This window comes from Eschrichtius robustus, chromosome 3 (assembly GCF_028021215.1).
Source record: "Eschrichtius robustus isolate mEscRob2 chromosome 3, mEscRob2.pri, whole genome shotgun sequence".
In the NCBI taxonomy this organism is placed as follows: domain Eukaryota; kingdom Metazoa; phylum Chordata; class Mammalia; order Artiodactyla; family Eschrichtiidae; genus Eschrichtius; species Eschrichtius robustus.
Genome location: NC_090826.1, coordinates 42,658,732 through 42,678,878, shown reverse-complemented (window position 1 = coordinate 42,678,878; position 20,147 = coordinate 42,658,732). Strand labels below are relative to the sequence as shown.

The window sequence follows — 20,147 nt, the reverse complement described above, 5'->3', positions numbered from 1 at the left end:
GCTCCTTGAAGTACACTGGGAGTATTAGCAACGAAACACACCAACAACATTTGGATAATCATCTAGCATCAGATTGCCTGGTAGGTAGAGGGAGAGTTGAAACTGCGAAGAATCCTGCAGTGTTTCCTTTAACTGAATTGTTGAGAGGAAAATAACCAGAGCTCTTTTCTTAGATAACTAAACGTGAAATGTGAATCAAACATAAACTACAACACAAGAAATTAATTCCTCTCGTTTCTTACATATATTCAGACATTTCAAATAGAACATTTAGGATTCCATATATACCAGTAAATACCATAAATAATATAATTTACTTTTGATTATTCTGGGAAATTAGTATGTAATCTTTCAGTACAGCTGGAGGGTGTGATGATATAGTAGCACTGTTGGCTGTTAAGAGATAACTGGCATTAGTCCAACTTATGAGAGTTGCTTTCTAGCATTTATTATGGTTTCTTGCTAAGAGAAGACATTGTAATAAGGAAGAATATTGTACTCATGTAAAGTATAGGTATACATGTGTTATCATTTTCATGAAATAAAATTCTTTTTGCTGAATAACGATAAATAAAACTTACGGTAATTTAACATGCATACAGAGCTGGATTAATAGTCTTGGAGCTCCTAAGCACTGAAAAGATTTTGATGTCCCACCAACTCACCTCATATGTAAATAAAAATAATACAAAGCCAAAAAATAAGTGTAAAGGAGTCCAACAAAGTTCTGATTTTTCCCATGTTGACTACTTCAATGCTTTTGCTGAAATATTAAATTCTTTAAGAAAGTTCGTTTTTTACTCTGGCTTAGCTAGTGTCCTAAAGCATATACTTCGTTTGCTTATTGTATAACCCAGAACTGGCAGCATAGAGATTACAATCTTAGTTCAGAAAGCGTAAGTAAGCACTACAAAAGACCTCCAATGAAAATCTCATATTGAGGGCTAGTTCACTGAAGTCAAAGGTGAGTATCTCTGCCCTCAATAAGCTTACATTCTAACATGGTGTACAAAAAGATTAACAGTTAAGCATCTGTTATATTGAAAGTAGTAGTTTGTCTTTTAACCCAGTAATGACATATCTCTCAAACACTGAAATAGAGCCTTTTAGTTGGATATAAAATACTAACAGTCATGGAAATTTTTTCAGCAGTTCATACTCATTTTAAAGGATTTATAGAAATACTACAGTCAAATTATTTTGTGCTTTTTCCCTCATTGACTTAAGTATACATAGTTTCTGAATGATTAACTTATGGATATGTGTATATGGTATTTACAATTTCTTTACATAGTCCCAAAGTCTTCCTTTTGTTATATTTATAGATCCAAGAGAGGTAGAAAACAGACAGGTACCCTCAAGGGGCCTTTTTATCATTTCATTATTGTGGCTTTGGCATTTTATTTCTGAAATTCAGCAGGCTTTTTCATATGGCTCACACCACTTATGAAAGTCTTTTTGTAAAGTAAGAAAAAAAAAATGCCCAGTAAGCAACTCAAAAGTTTAAACATAATAGCAACAATTAATTTTTATATAGTGTTTCCTGGTTATAACATCATGCACACATTATTTAATCTTTACAACTCTGGGAGGTAAATATGATAACTATCCCCATTTTTCAGGTGAAGGAATTGAGGCTTATAGAGAATGTGACAAAGGCCAATAAGTAGTGGATATAGGATTTGAACTCAGAATTCATCCCCAAATGTTAGGCCTTTTCCATTACTTAAGAGTCCAGTTCACTGGAAGCTTTGGGTTTGGAACTCTCCCAGACTTTTCCCTATGTGCTTCTTCCATTGGCTGGTTTTGGCCTGTATCCTTTCCCCTTTTCCTGTAATAAATTGTAACCATAAGCTAAAAAAAAAAAAAAAAAAAGAGTCCAGGATCAGGCACTAGTGTCCTAACGAACATTAAATCATTATATGAAATATATTTTGGATTACTTAAGTGTGGATCTAACTGTAGTAGCATTCATCTTCTCAGGAATTACATTGTAATTGAGTAGCATTGTTAAAAAGCTTGATTAACTTAAAGGATCAAGGTTAACACCCCCAATAATGAGTCATGTTGATATCATGTGTCCCTGATATGATGTGATGAGGACACATCACCTTTGTGGTATCCTTCCCCTGAATCCATAAACTCAGCATAAGTCTGAGAAAACATTAGACAAACCCAAACTGAGAGACCATTAAAGTTCCTGACCATTAGTCTTCAAAAGTCAAGACCGAGCATCGGTCACAGATTGGAAGAGGCTAAGGAAACATGACCACTAAATGTAATGTGGTATTCTGGTTTGGACCCTGGAACAGAAAAAGTACATTAATATAAAAATCCAAATAGAGTCTCTAGAACATAATTAATAGTATTAATGCCAGTGTTAATTTCTTAGTTTTGATATCAGTACCGTGGTCATGCAAGATGGTAACAGAGGAAGCTGGAAAAAGGTAAACAGGAGCATTCTGTACTATGTTTGCAACTATTATATAAATCTAAAATTATTTCAAATAAAAATTTAGCAAAATAACTAGAAGTAAACTTTATTATATATATTTGAAAAAATATGAAATAAAATTCCTTTTAAAAGAAGAATGGTAAGTAAGATCAAAGAACATGGAGATTCTAGAAAAAGATCTATATTTGAATTAGACTGAGCTCCATGACTTAATGCAGTAAAACAGCTACGAGAATGGATAGATTAAGATTATTTTTCTTTGCTCATGCTTATGGACAGAGAATCTCTATATTTTTATTCTCTCAGTTTTTGACACTGGAATGAAATTGTTTCCTTTAAGGAAGGAATTCTGGGGAAATGAATTTTCTCTTTTTTTTTTAAAGATTTTTTTGATGTGGACCACTTTTAAAGTCATTATTGAATTTGTTAAAATACTGCTTCTGTTTTATGTTTTGGTTTTTTGGCCACAAGGCATGTGGGATCTTAGCTCCCCGACCAGGGATCAAACCTGCGTCCCCTGCAGTGGAAGGCAGATTCTTAACCACTGGACTGCCAGGGAAGTCCCGAATTTTCTCTTAATTCAGTATTTATTTTTCTTTCATTCCTTTCTCTGTAGTGGAAAGTTACTCTGGATTCTGGGTATCCAACCATGAATAGTTACGTCATAGGGAAGAATCAGTCTCTTCAGGAATTATACACTATGGAGGGTAAAATGCAGGGAGGCAACAGGGTGAGTGGAAAGAGCACTAGTTTTGACCTAGCCTTGAATACTAGGTCTGTCCCTGTATAGCATGACTTTGGGCACATTCTTAGCCTATCAGAGCAGTTTTGTATTCTGTAAAATGGTTGTTGTAAAAATTAAATGAGATAAGGTGTGTGAAGTACCTATACATACTAGACATCCAATAAAAATAAATTCAAAGGCATTGGTTGTTATGTACCCAAGACTTTGCTATTTATGAACTATGGTGAATATAAAAACACATGGAATGAAATGGCTGATAATCTCAAAGAACTTTCAACTTTTGAGGAGAGATTAAAACATGCAGAGATGAAACAATTAGAGAAAAAAATTACAGAATTTATCAGAGTATTAAACTGTGTTGTAAAGATAGTACAGCAGTGATTAGAAGAATCCTTGTTGGCTTAAATATTATGAAAGAGGTGATCCTGAGAAAAGCACTTAGGAACTGGTATACAAAGTAATAGCAACTAATATGGTTTAAGGGTTTGAAAAGTTTTCACAAGCATTATATCACTCAATAATCACAATCACTCTGTGAAATAAGTTTTATAAGCCCCATTTCAGAAGTAAAGAAATCGAGACTCAGGTAAGTTTTTTGTCTGTTTGTTTTTGTCAAGCGGCAGAACTAGAACTCAAGCCTAGTAATGCTATGAAATCTATGCTTGTTTTGTAAAAATATTTTATGCTTCCATGCATTTTCATAATTGTTTTCTCATCACCTGAAATAATCATGTCAGAAGCTGAAGTCAGAGAATCTAAGTGACCCATCGAAGTTCCCCCAGCTTATTAGTTGGGAAAGCAGTACTAGAAACCATATGCCTGAATGTCTAGTGTATTCTTCCCCTCTTTCTGTATTACCACATTCTTTTAATTTCCAGATGGAGAGGAGGGAGGGAGAAGGGAAGCAGTACTGGATTTGAATGGGCTCTGAGATATACACACATGTCATCACAGAGAAAAATCTCAACTTTGCAGGGCTGCATTAATCCTGGCCATGTAACTAGAGACAATCATCCACCTGCCTTGTGCTGAGAATGACATATATGAATGGGGCAAGTGAATTGCCACACTTAAATTGCTGGTACTATGCTTCACCTCATAATTCATATTCGTGCTATATTTTGGAATTACTTCCTTGGGGGTGGCAATTAACCAAGAAACCCTTCAATTCATGTGACTATGGAGGGTTCTGTTCCTTATCTACCTCTTTCCAGTCTAAATACAGACTATTACATGAGAGTTGTAGGCCAGACTATTTTCGTCTAAAGAAAAAAAAAGCAGAATAAACCTAGATCTTTAGAACGCCATAATACAAAGATTCTATATGGTGATTTCACTAGTTTCTATTTTAACTCTACAGCACAAAATCAGCAAACTTACTTCACACTTTCAGGATTTTACATACTTTCCACTGCAAGTACGTGCTCTATTTCGGTCCAGAAGATGGTATTTTCCCAATTCAAAGTTGAACATATTCTACTGTCACTGTTCTTCCAGCGGGAATGACATTTATAAACTATCACACTTCACTGTACATAGTCTTCAACTATTCTTGGCTTGAAGCCAGATCATCTTTTTCTCGGGATCGATATTCTCACCTTTCTCAGCTTCCATGTCTGCCCCATGACTACCGTGGGAATCTGGTTGCTTGCCATTCCTTGTTACTGAATGTCTGAGGATGCAAGCGTCAGGGCTTGGGATCGACTGTGACAGTGTGCAAGTGGGCTTTGACAGCTTGAGCATAAAAGACTGTATGTGAAGTTGTATTTTGGTGAAACAGAGAAAATGTACATTTATGAAATGTTTGTTAGACGGGATGTGACGGTGTGCTGAGTTGGTTTGTGAGGCTTGACGTGTATATGTGTTACTATATAACCACGTAAGGAGCAGAATCTGATCCCCGCCCCAACCATGGGGAGGCGGTACCCCGAGGCCTTTGCTTAATTCAAACCAGAATAACCTGTTGCGGGACTCCAAGCTGCCGCAGTTGCAGGTTGGCGTCCCCGCCGGCGGCGCGCGGATCTCCGCCCGGTAGTCGCGCGCCCAGCGCCTGACAGGAGGGCAGTCACGTGGCAGCCGCAAAGCGGCGCTTTGCGACCTCGATGACAGGCAAAATGTGCGACAGCCTCGGCGCTGGCCAACCAGGGGCGGAGGCGGTGGCCAGGGAGGAAGCGGAGGAGGCGGAGGCGGCCGTGGCGTTCGCCCGCCTGCTTTTTCGCTCGCTTTCCCCGCCCCCGCCGGTCTTGTCGCCGTTGAAGGGAGCCGGCTGCGCTCTGTCGCAACCAGCCTTCATCCAGGCCGGCGGCAGTAAGACCGAACCCACATCCCTACCAACCTCCCTGTCGGGGCGGCTGCGGCTCGGGCTCCGCGGGGCGCAGGCAAGCGGCCCAGGCCCCTGAAGGTTACCGTGTGCATGAGCGCCTAGCCTCCCGCGCTGCCCCGCCCGCCGGCCCGCCGGCCCGCCCGCCGGCTCGCCCGCCAGCCCCTCGGCGCCCGGCGGCGGCGGCGGCGGCGGCGACGGCCGCAGGAGGCGCAGTCTCTCTCCCGGGTGCGCGCTTCGCTCCCGGAGCCGCGGAACTCGGCGGCCGCCATGGCGTCCAACATGGACCGAGAGATGATCCTGGCAGATTTTCAGGTGAAGTATCGGGCCCAGTTACCCTCTCATCTCCAACCTCGTGGGTTCCCGGTGCCCAAAGGGTGGCCTCTTCCCAGCGTTTGTTTGAGCACTGCAGTGCTGTGTGGTTTGAGTTTTTATACGGTATCTGGCTTGGGGTGTGTGTGTGTGCGTGTGTGTTGTGAACTGTGGGGGACTATGTTATGTTGGGGGTGTGTAGAATGGCTTATGTACGGCTTGAATGGCATTTGTCGGGTGAGTGGGTGTTATGTCGGGTTGTTTTGTGTGTGGATTGTGTATTGTTTCCTGTATTATATGGGTAATGTGTAGAATTTGAGGATAAGTGTGGGGCTTTTAAGTATGAGGTGCTTTAGGTGAGGAGTTTTGGGTTTGTGAGGAGAGTGTGCTGTATGGAGTGTGGGTGTGGTATATTAAGGGGAGAGTAAAAAAGAATGATGGTGAGGAGGTGGTGAGGGTAGCGGGGCATTGTGCTGGTTTTGAGGGAGAAATAAACATTTGAGACTTTGATGCCTTATTGGAGTCTTTGGGGTGTAGGAAGAGGAGGAGGCAAATAGACTGTATATATCAAAGTATCTTTGCAATGAGTTCACACGCTTAATAAATTACCAATTCATATTTGTGGATTCCCTTCCTCTACAGATTTGAACTACTTGGTTGGTGTCCTTTCTCCAGGAGAAATTTTAAGGATGAGCAAAGATTATTTCTTACTGACTCAACTGTAGTGACACTGGCATATAATTATTTTAGGGAGGCCCTTTGAAAGTAGAGCTGTATGCTTCATGAAAGACTTGGAGTTAGAACTAATACCCTGTAAACACCACTTTTGCCTTTTGATGTTGGAAGAAAATATTGTAGTGAGATATTTTTAACCATTTATTTTGGCATTAACTTAGAAGCTATAGTTCTGTATAGGCAGACGTTTTCCTCCTTTAACACTGCCATCATTGCACATGGTCTAACGCTAGCATAGTAGGCAATATTTTTCCTTACTGATATTTTGTTGGGCTTTTCTTCTTTGTCTAATTTTTAAAGTTACTTATTTTTACAACTAAATATTCTGATGGCCATTTCCAGAGTTTGCTCGTTTAATTATTCAAGTCATATCTGCTACATTAAGAATATGCATAAATCTGCATTTGATTATACTGTAACTTTCAAACTCAAACAGAAAGAAGTTCTGAAAATAAAAGTTGACCACAAGATTTTGGTGCTTTGTAGGATTAGGATTGGCCTGAGATTTTCTGCCTAATTCTTTCACCTTTGTTTTCATTCTCCAAGTCAGTCTTTTATCTAATGTGGAATGTAATTGTGAGATAAAGGACTCTATATGTCTAGGAATGATTTTATCCTTTTGTAAAATTGTTCTGCTCTGGTAGGAATGGCTTTAGGCAACAAAAAGTATAATTTACCTCATTAAAAGCTTTAAGGTAACTGTAACTTTGTTTTGATTTACCAAACTTTTGACTTCCTCTAATAACTTGTAGCTGTTTGCTGTCTTATTATTTGTGACAATTATTATTATTATTATTTTTTGGCCACGCTGCGTGTCATATGGGATCTTAGATCCCCGACCAGGGATCCAGCCTGTGCCCACTGCAGTGGAAGCGCGGAGTCTTAACCACTGGGCTGCTAGGGAAGTTCCTATTTGTGACAATTATTATGCTTAGTTTTATCGGCCAGTCTGGAAATTTAGGATTCCTGCATTCAGAGGCAAAGTAAGATTTTCTGAAAAGCATTTGGGATTTTATTTTGATTGCATGAAAACATTCTAATAAGTTTTTTTTAACTTTTGGGTTTATTTATTTATTGATTTATTGATTGATTGATGGCTGTGCCGGGTCTTCGCTTCTGCGCGAGGGCTTTCTCTAGTTGCGGCAAGTGGGGGCCACTCTTCATCGCGGTGCGCGGGCCTCTCATTTTCGCGGCCTCTCCCGTTGCGGAGCACAGGCTCCAGACGCGCAGGCTCAGTAATTGTGGCTCACGGGCCCAGCGCTCCGCGGCATGTGGGATCCTCCCAGACCAGGACTCGAACCCGTGTCCCCTGCATTGGCAGGCAGACTCTCAACCACTGCGCCACCAGGGAAGCCCCTAATAAGTTTTTTTCTTCAAACCAATGGCAATGCTGCGAACAATTGTTTACAAAATGGAAAAAGCTTATGGCATCTGCAGCGAACAATTGTTTTCCAAATGGTGAGAGTTAATTGCATATTGTCAAATAGGCAGGAGAACATTACTGGTAGAATAAAAGTTATTTAGAAAACTATGCACAAGCACATTAGACTTTTGTGTATTTTAGGAACCTTGTATTCCTCTTACAAATGATGATTCCAGATGAGTTTACTCTTGTGGACTTGGTTTTAAAATGGATTATTCTTCACTTTGCTGTACACCTGAAACTAACACAACATTGTAAATCAACTATACTCCAATATAAAATAAAAATAAAAAAAGGATTTTTCTTGCTTTAAAAAAATATTATGTAAAAGTTTTGAAGAATTAACTTTAAAAAATTAGCATTTATCCAGTTATCAGAAACCAGGCAATTTATTTTGAAAATTATAGCTCAAGACTTGGAATGTAGATGCTTGGATGATACTGGCTTCTTCTATAACTGGGCAAATCAATTTCCCCAGCCAAAAGTGAGCATAGTAAAATTATGTTCTGTTTACTTCATATGATTGTGAAAATTAATAATAGTTTTGAGAGCTCAGTGCTGCTCTTGTAGAAAGGGACATGATTTTTAAATGTGACTAGATTTTAAAAATAAATAAGTTTAAGATTTTGATTATTGCTGGAAAATACAATGTCTAAATATGGGAAAGTTTTTGAGAAGGATTTTGTGTTCTCTAACTATTTCAACTCAATAAACAAAGGACTTCTGTTGAAATCAGTGGCGGAGTGGCTAACAATCATATGAGGTAAATAGAACATAATTTTACTATGTTCACTTTTGGGTAGGGAAATTGATTTGCCCAGTTACAGAAGAAGCCGGTATCATCCAAGCATCTACATTCCAAGTCTTGAGCTATAATTTAAAAAATAAATTGCCTGGTTTCTTTAAATGAGATAAGTAGTGGATGGAAGATTTCAGCTCAGACTTAATGGGATAGATTTGGGGCTTTGTAGGTGAGTGAACTAATTACCAAGCAAATATATTCCAAATTGTCCTCTAAAAGATTTTTTCCCCCAATTGAGAACCGCTACCAATAGAAAAAAAATTTAGATTGTGGTGAAATACACGGTAACATAAAATGTGCCATCTTAGCCATTTTTATCAATAAGTGTCCAGTTCAGTGACATTACATTCACATTGTTGTGCAACCATCACCACCAACCATCTTCAGAACTCTTTTTATCTTGCAAAGCTGTAACTCTCTACCCATTAAACAATAACTTCCCATTCTTCCTTCTCCCCAGCCCCTGGCAACCACCATTCTTTCTGTGAATGTGAATGCTCTAGGTACCTCTAATAGGTGGAATCATACAGTATGTGTTCTTTTGTGACTGGCTTATTTCACTTAGAATAATGGCCCCAATTTTGTAGCATGTGTCAGAATTTCCTTCCTTCTTAAGGCTGAATAATATTTCATTTTCTCTATGTACCATATTTTGTTGATCTGTTCATCTGACGATGGACACTTTTTCCCTACGTTTTGGCTATCATGGATCATTAATGCTGTACATGGATGTACAAATATCTCTTTAAGTCCCTGTTTTCAGTTCTTTGGGGTATATACCCAGAAGTAGAATTACTGAATCATATGGTATTTCTATTTTTAATTTTTTTAGGAACCACCATACTGTTTTCCATAGTGGCTGCACCACCAAAATTTTGAATGGAGAGAATGACAGCGTAGTGTTTAATTAATTTGTAAATTCCACTCTGAACAAATGAGTTTAGACCTTAGAATAGTCCAACGAAAATCAGCTATAAATGTAAATAGTGTTAGTATAGTATATTACTGGTAAAGGAATGACTAGACCAGTACACCTACAGTTCTGGCTGACCAGAACCAGGAGGGGGTGTAAAGGAATTTCCTGGGTTTAAAAAACAGGCAGGCACTGATGAATCAAGAGAGGTTTTTTTCTTCTTCTTCTTCCTTAAAGTTTTTTTATAACAGATGCATTCAGGTGCAAGTTCCAAATCTTTTTCTTTTTGTAATTGTATAATTCATTAAGTTTTTTTTAAGGTTGAGGTATAGAGCAAAAATCATTTGATCAAACAAACTTTTGAGACTGTATTCGATTTGCTTACAGATGTGAAAACAGTTATCCAAACAAAGTTGCGGTTGCTATTTAATAATTTCAGTAATTAGTTACTTCTTACTTTGGGTCTAGATGAACAAAAAAATGAGTCTTCTCCCTCCCCCACCCCTTTAACCTTTCAGTTAATGCCATGGTAAATTCTTTTTCCTCTAAGATACTTTAAAAAAAAAAATTAATTAATTAATTAGTTAATGTATTTATTTTATTTATGGCTGTGTTGGGTCTTCGTTTCTGTGCGAGGGCTTTCTCTAGTTGTGGCAAGCGGTGGCCAGTCTTCATCGCGGTGCGCGGGCCTCTCACTTTCGCGGCCTCTCCCGCTACGGAGCACAGGGCTCCAGACGCGCAGGCTCAGTAATTGTGGCTCACGGGCCTAGCTGCTCTGCGGCATGTGGGATCTTCCCAGACCAGGGCTCGAACCGGTGTCCCCTGCATTAGCAGGCAGATTCTCAACAACTGCACCACCAGGGAAGCCCTAAGATACTTTTTTTTACTTATAATTTTTCTTTGAGAACAAAATGAGTGGTGTACCCATTTAGATTAGTGTCACATGTGGGTCTCATGTTTTTCTATTTATGTTTCTTTGTTACTGATAATATAGATACATAGATCATAGCTCTACTCAAGTGAAGAAAAAACAGCTTTCACTAGTAGTAATATTTTCTTTCAGACTTTATCATAAACAAAACTTATCTGCCTTGCTAAAAAAGTATTCTTTCTGAATCTAGTTGCATTGGTCACATATTAAGAGTACCTTTATTTCTTCTCTAGTTTGGCACTGATTTTGATGTTACTTTCAGTTGTATATCCTGGATGACACAATTGTGGCTTTGTTTTCTACTCCTGGTCTTTCCAGCTAGTAATACCTTTGCTGCCTAAATTGCTTTGTACATTTACGTATATTGGACTATCACTATGGGATGTAGTAAGTTTTCATTTGCCTATCAACTCCTCTTTGAAGCATGGACTCTTCCATGACACTACTGGTAAGTTACTTGTAGGTAATTTCTACCCTTTCATTACATTACATTTTTTCCTTCTAAATGAAGCTGTGAATCCCTCTTCTTTCTTTTTTAGTTTGACGCAAAGAGATATTTTCTACAAAAGAGGATACCAGACTGCGAGTAGAAATGGTATTGATCCAAACAGATAGGTATCCTTGGTGATGTTGTGGATCAGGGGCCAAACTAAGTATTCATGGAACATCATCTTTATTTCCTGGGAGGTTACCTTGGGTAGGAGATTGAGTACTATGGCAGAAAGTAGTCTTGTTACTATTCTTTCTTTCCTTTCTTCACTGTCTCCTTCATTTTTAGAGGGACAAATCATATTGTTTTGTGTCTGGATTGTTGGTCATTGGGAAAATAAGGTTTTGGCATGTAGATTAAAGTTTAGTAGTTAGTGGTTAAGAGCATGGGCTTTGATGTCAGATTACTTAGATTTAAATCACAGCTCTGCCATTCACTCATCTTGTGATTTTTGACCAGTTACTTCACACCACTTTGCTTCAGTTTTCCCGTATGAAAAAAGGGTTAATGTAAAGTGATTAGGACAGGTGTCTGACATAGAAAGTGTTTAATAAATTTTAGCTGTTATTTTCATTGTTGACAGTTTTAAAGTACGCACTTGTTCTCTGCAGGGGACTTCAGAGATCATCTATTTCTAGCTTCTCATTTTTCCTTTCGTGGACGTTGAGACCCCAAAAAAGGAAGTGACTTGTCCACGGTCATGAACTGGTTTGAAACAAAGATTTTATCCAGGTGTACATAAGAGTGTTCATTTTCTAGCTTAATTTGTCAAATAGCTTGGACGTCTAGAGGAAAACAAGACCCACTACTTAGAAATTTGTCCAAATTGATAAAACTTACATAGAAAATAAATTAACAGTGCCTGGCATATAGCAGACATAACCAGCAGGAAGGAAAGGAGGGAGGGAAGGTGGGAAGGAGGAAGGGAGGAAGGGAGGGACTGATCGTTCCTAAACTGCCATTCATTCCAGTACAGTGCCGTGCTTCTAAGCTCACAGGTGATCAGAAGCCATGGAATGGAGAGACTTCAGATTTGTTGAGCATGGTTCGGTTGATGCCTGTTGTCTGCCAGACAGGTTTTATGGACTCTGTAGTTCAGGGGTCAGGAAACTGTAGCCTGTAAGCTGGTTGCCTGTTTTTATACATAAAGATTTATTGACACACTCATTTACTTATTGTCTATGACTGTTCTCTCGCTGCAGTGACAGAGGTGAGTAGTTGAGACAGAGACTTCATGGCCCACAAGCTTAAAATATTTACTATTTGAGCTTTTAAGATAAAGTTATCTACGTCCCCCGGCCCCCACCCACCCCATGAAATCAATACTTTTCTTTCTAGGTTTTAGTAACTGCAACGTGTTAGAACATTTGAATGCCTCACAGGTATACATGGTCACTTCTCTGCAGGAGGCAGTTAGAACATTGCACTTAGGTAGACTAGAGCTCTCGTTTTTTGCTTTGTTTTTTTGTTTTGGCTGTGGTTTTCTGAGCAAGTCATTTATCCTTTCTGGGTTTCAGTTGTTCAGTCCGTAAAATGTAGATCTGCTTAGACCCATATCTACTTGAACACAGAAGATTAGACTAGATTAGGTGTTCAAACAGAGTCTGGATAATCACTTGGCAGCAGTGGGGTTGAGGGCATTCAGTTATAATTCAGGTAATTTATCTAGTTTAAGGGTCAGCAAACTACATCCTGAGGGCCAAATCACCAAATTTTTTGTCAGCAAGTCTTATTGGAAGGCAGTCTTGCATGTTCATTTACATACTGTCTCTGGCCACTTTTGCCTTCATTAGCAGAGTTGAATAGTTGATTGCATGACCTGCAAAGCCCAATATATTTACCCTGCCCCATATAGGAAAGTTTACTGATCCCTGGTCTAGATAAGTGGTTTTCAACTTTGGATGATTTCTGTTCCCCAGAGAACATTAGGCAATTTCTAGAGACATTTTTGGCTATCACAACTGCGGGGTGCTACTAGCATTTAGTGGGTAGAGGCCAGGGGTTCTGCTAAACATTGTATAATGCAGTAGACATCCCGTGACAATGAAGAATTATCTGCCCAAGAATTTCAATAATTCTGAAAACCCTTGATCTAAATCAGTGGTTCTCAAACTTTAGCTTGCATAAGAATAAGTGGGAGGGCTTGTTAAATCACAGGTTACCAGAGCCCAGAGTTTTTGATTCAATGGATCTTGGGTGGGGCCTGCAAATTTGCATTTCTACCAGGTTCCCAGGTTATGCTGATGTTGTTGGATCCAAGGACTACACTTGAGAAAAACTGATCTAGATGATTTTTGAGGTTACATCCATTCCTGTGATTGTTTGATTTTATGATCTTAAGTACTCTTCCATTTTTTATGACTTAGGAAAATTTGAGTTTTTCAGTATATACTTGATGCTCATAATAAAACATGCTGTTTCATGACTCCATATGTTTGAACGCTTAGTTTTCGTGTCCCTTTGGAAAACTTCTATTTATTGTTCAAAATTATTGCCTACCTTTTGTTTGTAAAACATCAGGACTCTGTGCCCAGTTAGTGTTAATCATTTCTCTTATGTATCTTGTACATATTTCTCTTATATCAGAAATAAGAGAATTTCTCAAAAAATTCTGAAATATTTCTGAAATTCTCAAAAATTTCTCTTTTGAGTCTTATATCAGATTGTCAATAATCACTTAACATGTTTCTTTTCCCTACTGTCAGCCCTTTGAGTGAACAGCTGCTTGGGTCTTAACCACTGTTCCTATAGTATCTATTAAGAGGTGCTCAGTGAATATTTTTTGAAGAAATATTATGAATATTGGCTGTTGTGGTACAAGTAAATGGAGTAGAATTGTAAATTATGTATTTTTAAGCATCTACCATTTTCTGACATATGGTTTTGAATAAGAAAATCTGTCACTGAGAGAATACAAATTAGACTAGTTTATTAAATTGAGGGTTATAACTTCAAGGTGACCCATTTATAGAGAAGTACAAAACACCCACACTCTGTTTTAGCTTTTATAGAGGGCTCAGTAAGTTAATGTGACAAAATATACGGCCTGAGGCCATGAACTTTGTAAAATTTGAATGCTCTTACTGAATTGCTATGTGTTAGCCATTCTTCCTGATTATGTTTTCACTCTCAAACTGTTTTTTAAGGCAGAAATTCTAATTTCAAATCAAAATTGCTTACCATGTTAAATCATTAGTCATTGACTTTTAGGTAAGTTTGAGATAATTGCAAGAAGCAAAATTAACAGAATAATTGTACCTGTCTTTATACTTACTTGCGGTTATAGAGGAATAATTGAGATAGAAAGAATGAGATGTCAAGTTGTGGTAAAGAAAAGTGGAAAAGTTTGCAGGTTATGTGTACCTTAATGGCAGTAGAGTTAGGTTCCAGTCACCTGTTTTTTTTCCCTCTGCAGTTCATCTGGTTTAATGACTGAAGTTGAAAAGTGTAGGTGAGAGGAAAGTTTTGTCTCTTGTGCCCTCCTGGCTCCCCATTCTCTTTCTCCCAAGGGAAAAGTAGTGGTTGAACTTTTTTTTTTTTAAGCCAATTTTAGTGATATTCTTTGGCATCTAGTTAAAGTGAGATGGAGACACAATTGGGCATTTTTATTTTAGGTTTAATGAGGAAGGAATAATAATAATAGCATATAGCTTTTGATTGATTTGTATGTGCCAGATATTGTGCTAGGTTCTTTTTTTTTTTTTTTTTTAAAGTTGGTATGTTGTATTCTCAATTTTATTCAGTTCAAGAAATTTTCTTTTTTTTTTGGCCGCAAAGCATGCAGGATCTTAGTTCCCCGACCAGGGATCGAACCTGTGCCCCCTGCAGTGGAAGCGCAGAAGACTTAACCACTGGACCGCCAGGGAAGTCCCTGTGCTGGGTTCTTAACATCTAAATTCTGCAGTGACCCTGTATTAGGATCCAGAGATACAGTTCTCCGTGGTTTCTGTAATGTCTTGTGAGCACAGGCACTGACTTTTTGTTTCTGACTATGTTTTCAAGGATATTTGTATAGTGAGCAGCCTTGGAAGACAGAGGTAATGTCTCTCTCTGGAGCAAAGGGCAGGCATGCATAGTGTCTATTTTAAAAAATTTGGGTTCTCTAGGCTCTGGGTTCATCTTCTGTAACACAGTCCACTGTGTGTGCAGGTATCACTTGGCCTACTTTGTGTCACCCTGTGGGAAATGGGACTGGGAAACTGTGCAAGAAAATTCTGATATTCTGACTACAAATATTGCCATGAGTCATAAAGTTCATTGTCTCCAACCCAGGAGTCTAGCTCTTCTGCCAGCATCCATGAAACTGGCAGGCTCTTAGTTTGCAAGTAGGGTAAAAATCTCAGATCCTTCTCTGCTCTTAATAGTTCTGGCAACAAGGATGGGATGTTGACAGACACATAGGTTTCTGGAAGAGGAAGGGTGAGAGCATTATGGGCTGGTTAATAATTTGAGGGACGTCCATGGGAATTGGTAGTGAACATGTTGACAAAATTGTTAAGTGGTTCTCTACTTTCTTGCCTGTTAATGAGGAGGAATTAAGGAGGTGGTTGCAGACTGAGTACCAGGAAGTAGGTTCAAAGACAGCTGCCTGAACATTCCTCTGGTTGAGGCTAACTCTCAACAACCCTCAAATATCCTCTCTGATAGAGGGAATTTTTTTCACCAATCTGTCAATCAGACTGAGGTTCAGACTCCTCTGAATGTAATGTAACATTGTAATGTAACAATGTAACAGCTAGCACTAAGATTTGTCCTGGCTGGGCAGAAGGCTCTGCCTCCTTTCAGACATTTACAGATGTGTGTAATTTGCAGTTGCTGGTGGCAGAAAGCAAAGTTGTTAGAACTTTCACTGGTTTGTCTGAGAGATAAGAGGATGGGGGTACAGAATGTCTTGTGGCTCAGCCCCTCCTTTGGAGGAAGCTTTATTCCCAACTTCACTGTCTGAAGCAAAGCCACTGACTCAATGAGGTCCTCAATTTATTGAGGTTTCCCTAAACCTTGTCCTGGTTCACCAGTGGTTCAGCCAAGCTGAAACTGATTATGTCTGCTCATCTTTTGTGGCTGTTCAGCCTTTGCACCAGCTATGCAGACTGGTAATGACTGTAATTGCTGTGTTCAGTGGACAGAACTCAAGGCTGTTCTTATAGGTCTGGCCTGTACTCTACTTCATGAACTTGTATTTCTGCTGACCCTTGGCCTGTTGCCAATGGCCTAGCTATTTGGTCTGCCACTTGGAAACTATAGACTGGCAGATTAAAGACTGCTTTCTTTGAAGCTGTGAACTATGGAAACAAATTATAGCTGCTGATCAAACTGTCTGGATCACTCATGTAGATGCCCACAGTAAGGGCCTTTTCTCTGATGAAGCCCCCTGGAATCAAGCTTCTGATTGAGCCTGCACTGCCCAGAGCCATCATTGTTGCCAGGATCCATCATTGTATCAGATGTGACAGCATATCAACTATCATAAAGTGTGTGTAAAGTAAAAGACTCTATATTTCTGATGCAGAGGGTGACTTGTGACTCCTGCCAGAAGTTGATCTGTTTGTCACATAATGAGAGAAGCTACATTACATGGGATGTGGCCCCTGCCTGTTTTGGCAGATTAAATAAGTTGGACCTTTGACCTCCCTCTCTGAGGTATCAGTGGTGCCTCACTGCTGTTAACACTTTTTCTGGTTGTGTTGCTGTTGTTGTTAGTACAGTTAGCTGACTGGCTACACCATTTTGGCCCTTGAAACTAATTGTGTTATGCTTTCCAGCTTTCTGGACCATTTGCAGTCTGGCAATGCTGCACTTTTTATTGCACCATTTTTATTGCAATAGTGAGCTGATAGTCAAGATATTTGAGGGGCGTTTCATGCCCTCTACCATTCACAGGCATTTGGTATGTGGACGAATGTTGACTGCTGGAATAACTTCCTCCTCAGTAAGTCAGTTTGGTCACTGAATGCAGCTATCTCCAGAAAGGGATCATTTCATCTTGGCTACTTCCTGGGTAATGATCAGAATGGAAGGGGTGGGAGGTTATGTAGCTCTATTTTGAAAATTCAGGATTCCACCCTGACCATTTCTGGGCATGATGCTTCTTTATTTCTCCTAGCAGCAACTCAATGCCAGCCTGTTGATACACCTTCTATGTGGCAGCTTGCCAAAAGGTGGTGTAGGGGATTCAAACTGAATTCTGGTTCAGCTACCTGGGTTTTCTTGTTGGGTTGACATGGTCCTAGATCATAAGGATAATGACCACTTGGTTGAGTACACTGCTTGCTGAGCCTCCCTATGGTGGCTTATGTGGATCAGTAGGGACCATAAATGGGTTTCTGTACATTTTATGAAAATTCCCTTGACCATCTTGCACCTGACATTTCCAGATAAAAGGCCTGCGTGTAAGTAGGAGATGATTGGAAAGAAGATGAAATTATAGCTACTGGAAGGGGACATATGATTTTGTGGCAGTGGAGGCAAAGCAACAATCTTGACGCCTGGGGAGGGATCACCTTAGACCCCAGAAAGTTTGGGGAAAGGAAAGACATTAATGTTCTTTGTTTTTCTGAACCAAACTTGAAGCCTGCCTTATGAAGGAAAATGCCTGGTACAGCTCTTCCAAACTGTTGCAGGCACATTAAATTCAATCGACTGCTGGGTCTGCCAAACCCCATTAGAGGGCTGTGATAGCTATTTGATTGTCATTCCTCTTAACCTTACTGACAGGTCTATTGGAAACACCAGGGGTTGGCCCCCAGCTTTTTTACCTTCATGCAAAACACCTGTCAACACTTCCTGATGCCTACCCCACCCCCATACCATAGCCTTCACTCAGAGATCCTGTGGGGCAGATTACTGGTGGCCTGCACAAATGGGACAGTTTAGATTAACTGCCTTCATTAATCCCTTTCAAAAACAAGGACTAGGCTCAATTGTTGGAATTGAACTGGGAACCCTAAGGACCACCACTTGGATGGGAGGCCATGTTGGGACACAAGTTGACAGTGCCTCCCAGACTGATATAGGTCCCACTTGGAAGGACCCAACAATTGTAAACAACCCACTGTATCTAGGTGCACTGTGTCTGCCCTGAGGACTGTATTTCATATGTGGAAACCAGGGATTAATTTGCCTCCCTCCTAAAAATATGGACTCTTGCACCTTTTGAATGGTTAAGTAAACACCACCAGTAGATCTTGTAGCCTTCATATGACTGCGGAGATCTCTCCAAAATGAGAGCCTATCCTTGGTTTCTTGGGGAAGCTTCCCAGAGTTATTTCCTTTTTTTTTTTTTTTTAAATTAATAGCTACTCTATTTATTTATTTATTTATTTATTTTTAGCTGTGTTGGGTCTTCGTTTCGTGCGAGGGCTTTCTCTAGTTGCGGCAAGCGGGGGCCACTCTTCATCGCGGTGCATGGGCCTCTCACTATCGCGGCCCCTCCCGTTGCGGGGCACAGGCTCCAGACGCGCAGGCTCAGCAGTTGTGGCTCACGGGCCCAGTTGCTCCGCAGCATGTGGGATCTTCCCAGACCAGGGCTCGAACCCGTGTCCCCTGCATTAGTAGGCAGATTCTCAACCACTGTGCCACCAGGGAAGCCCCCCAGAGTGATTTTTGATTTGTTATTTATGTGCACCCTGTGGACAGTTATCTCTCTGAGGGAAGTCATTCAATTAGAATAGGTATTTCAAAATTTGTTCCTAACTTTTTAGCTGAAGTGGCCCTGGAAAGCATTCAGGTCAGCCTCAAATCACTGACCAAAGTTGTTATGGTTGATAAAATTGCCCTACACTTCTTCCTTCTGGGCCAGGGCAGAGTTTGTATAATTGTTAATTCATTCTGTTGTTCCTGGATTAATGCTTTTGACCAAGTGGAAAGGTTACTACAGAAACTTAGGGAGAATGCTGTCGGACTCTCTTTTCTGAGGTAAACCCTCATGACTTATCAGATTTCTTCATCTTATTTGGGTGTGGAACCCTGAGAAACATGGATGAAATAAATTCTGAAGGTTGGCCTCATCCTCTTGGCTGTTGATAGTCGCCTTAATTAAATGCTGTACGAGACAAATTAAATGGATTTAGTCCTAGTCTTTGTCAGATTAATCAGAGTGGCTGTTGGAGTGGCATGCTTATGAGAAGCCAGAGTGTTCAGTGGTGAAGACGGTTAGGAGTGAGGGGTAGATATTTTTGGGAGATAGTTCTCTGTGTGTCTCTTCTATTTCTGCACATCTTATGAACAGAGACATTGATTGTTCCAGATTATCTTTTCAAGGGTGTTGGACTGTTACCAGCCTAGATAATGTCTCCTTCCAGACCAAAGGGCAAGTTTGCTTACAGCCTGGAAGATAAAGATACTTTGATCCTCCAAAGCAGAGAGTCCGGCATGCTTACTGTCCATTATAAAAGATTCATGTTCCTTAAGCTCAGGGTTCCTCTCTCGTAATGCAGATCTACTGCATGTGCAGGTGTCACCTGGAGCACTCTGTCACCCTGTGGGAAATGGGACTTGGGAACCAGTGCTAGAAAATGCTGACACTCTGGCTGCTGCTCTTGCCCTGATTAATAAAGTACTTTGTCCTTGACCTAGATGTCTTGAGTCTTCATCCAGCATCCATGAAATTGTAACAAGCTGCATTGTTAGCTTGCAAGTAAGTATGGTGAAATATTTGATCTTTCACAGTTCTTACCACTGTGAAAGGTTGATGATCCCTCATTTTACAGATTGAATTTGGACCTAATCTGTGATAGCTCTTGTTGTATTCCCATTTTAAAGATGAAAAAGTAGAGGTGTAAAGAGGTTAAGTAATTATCTAATGACAAGTAGTCATAACAAGGCTGGGTTTGGAACTCAGGTCTGCTTTACTCCAAAGTCAAGTCCATGATCTTATATATCCACATTTCTCAAATGGGTATGCTAAGGAGTAATCAGAGCTACAGAATAAATATGCACATCTTCTTGTCAATTTACTAGAATAACTTAAAAAGAAATATATTTTTCAAAAATTAAAAACAATTATCATGAAGTAGATATAAA

At 39.7% G+C, this 20,147-nt stretch overlaps 1 protein-coding gene across 1 annotated transcript in view; it reads left to right on the top strand.

Moving 5' to 3' along the window:
* Positions 1-5,374: 5,374 nt before the first annotated feature.
* FAF1 (Fas associated factor 1) overlaps positions 5,375-20,147 on the top strand; it is a 478,956-nt gene continuing 464,183 nt past the window's right edge. Inside the window, exon 1 of the mRNA XM_068539848.1 lies at positions 5,375-5,835. Coding sequence (XP_068395949.1) covers positions 5,791-5,835 — 45 coding nt within the window. The 5' untranslated portion in view covers positions 5,375-5,790. The remainder of the gene's footprint in view (positions 5,836-20,147) is intronic.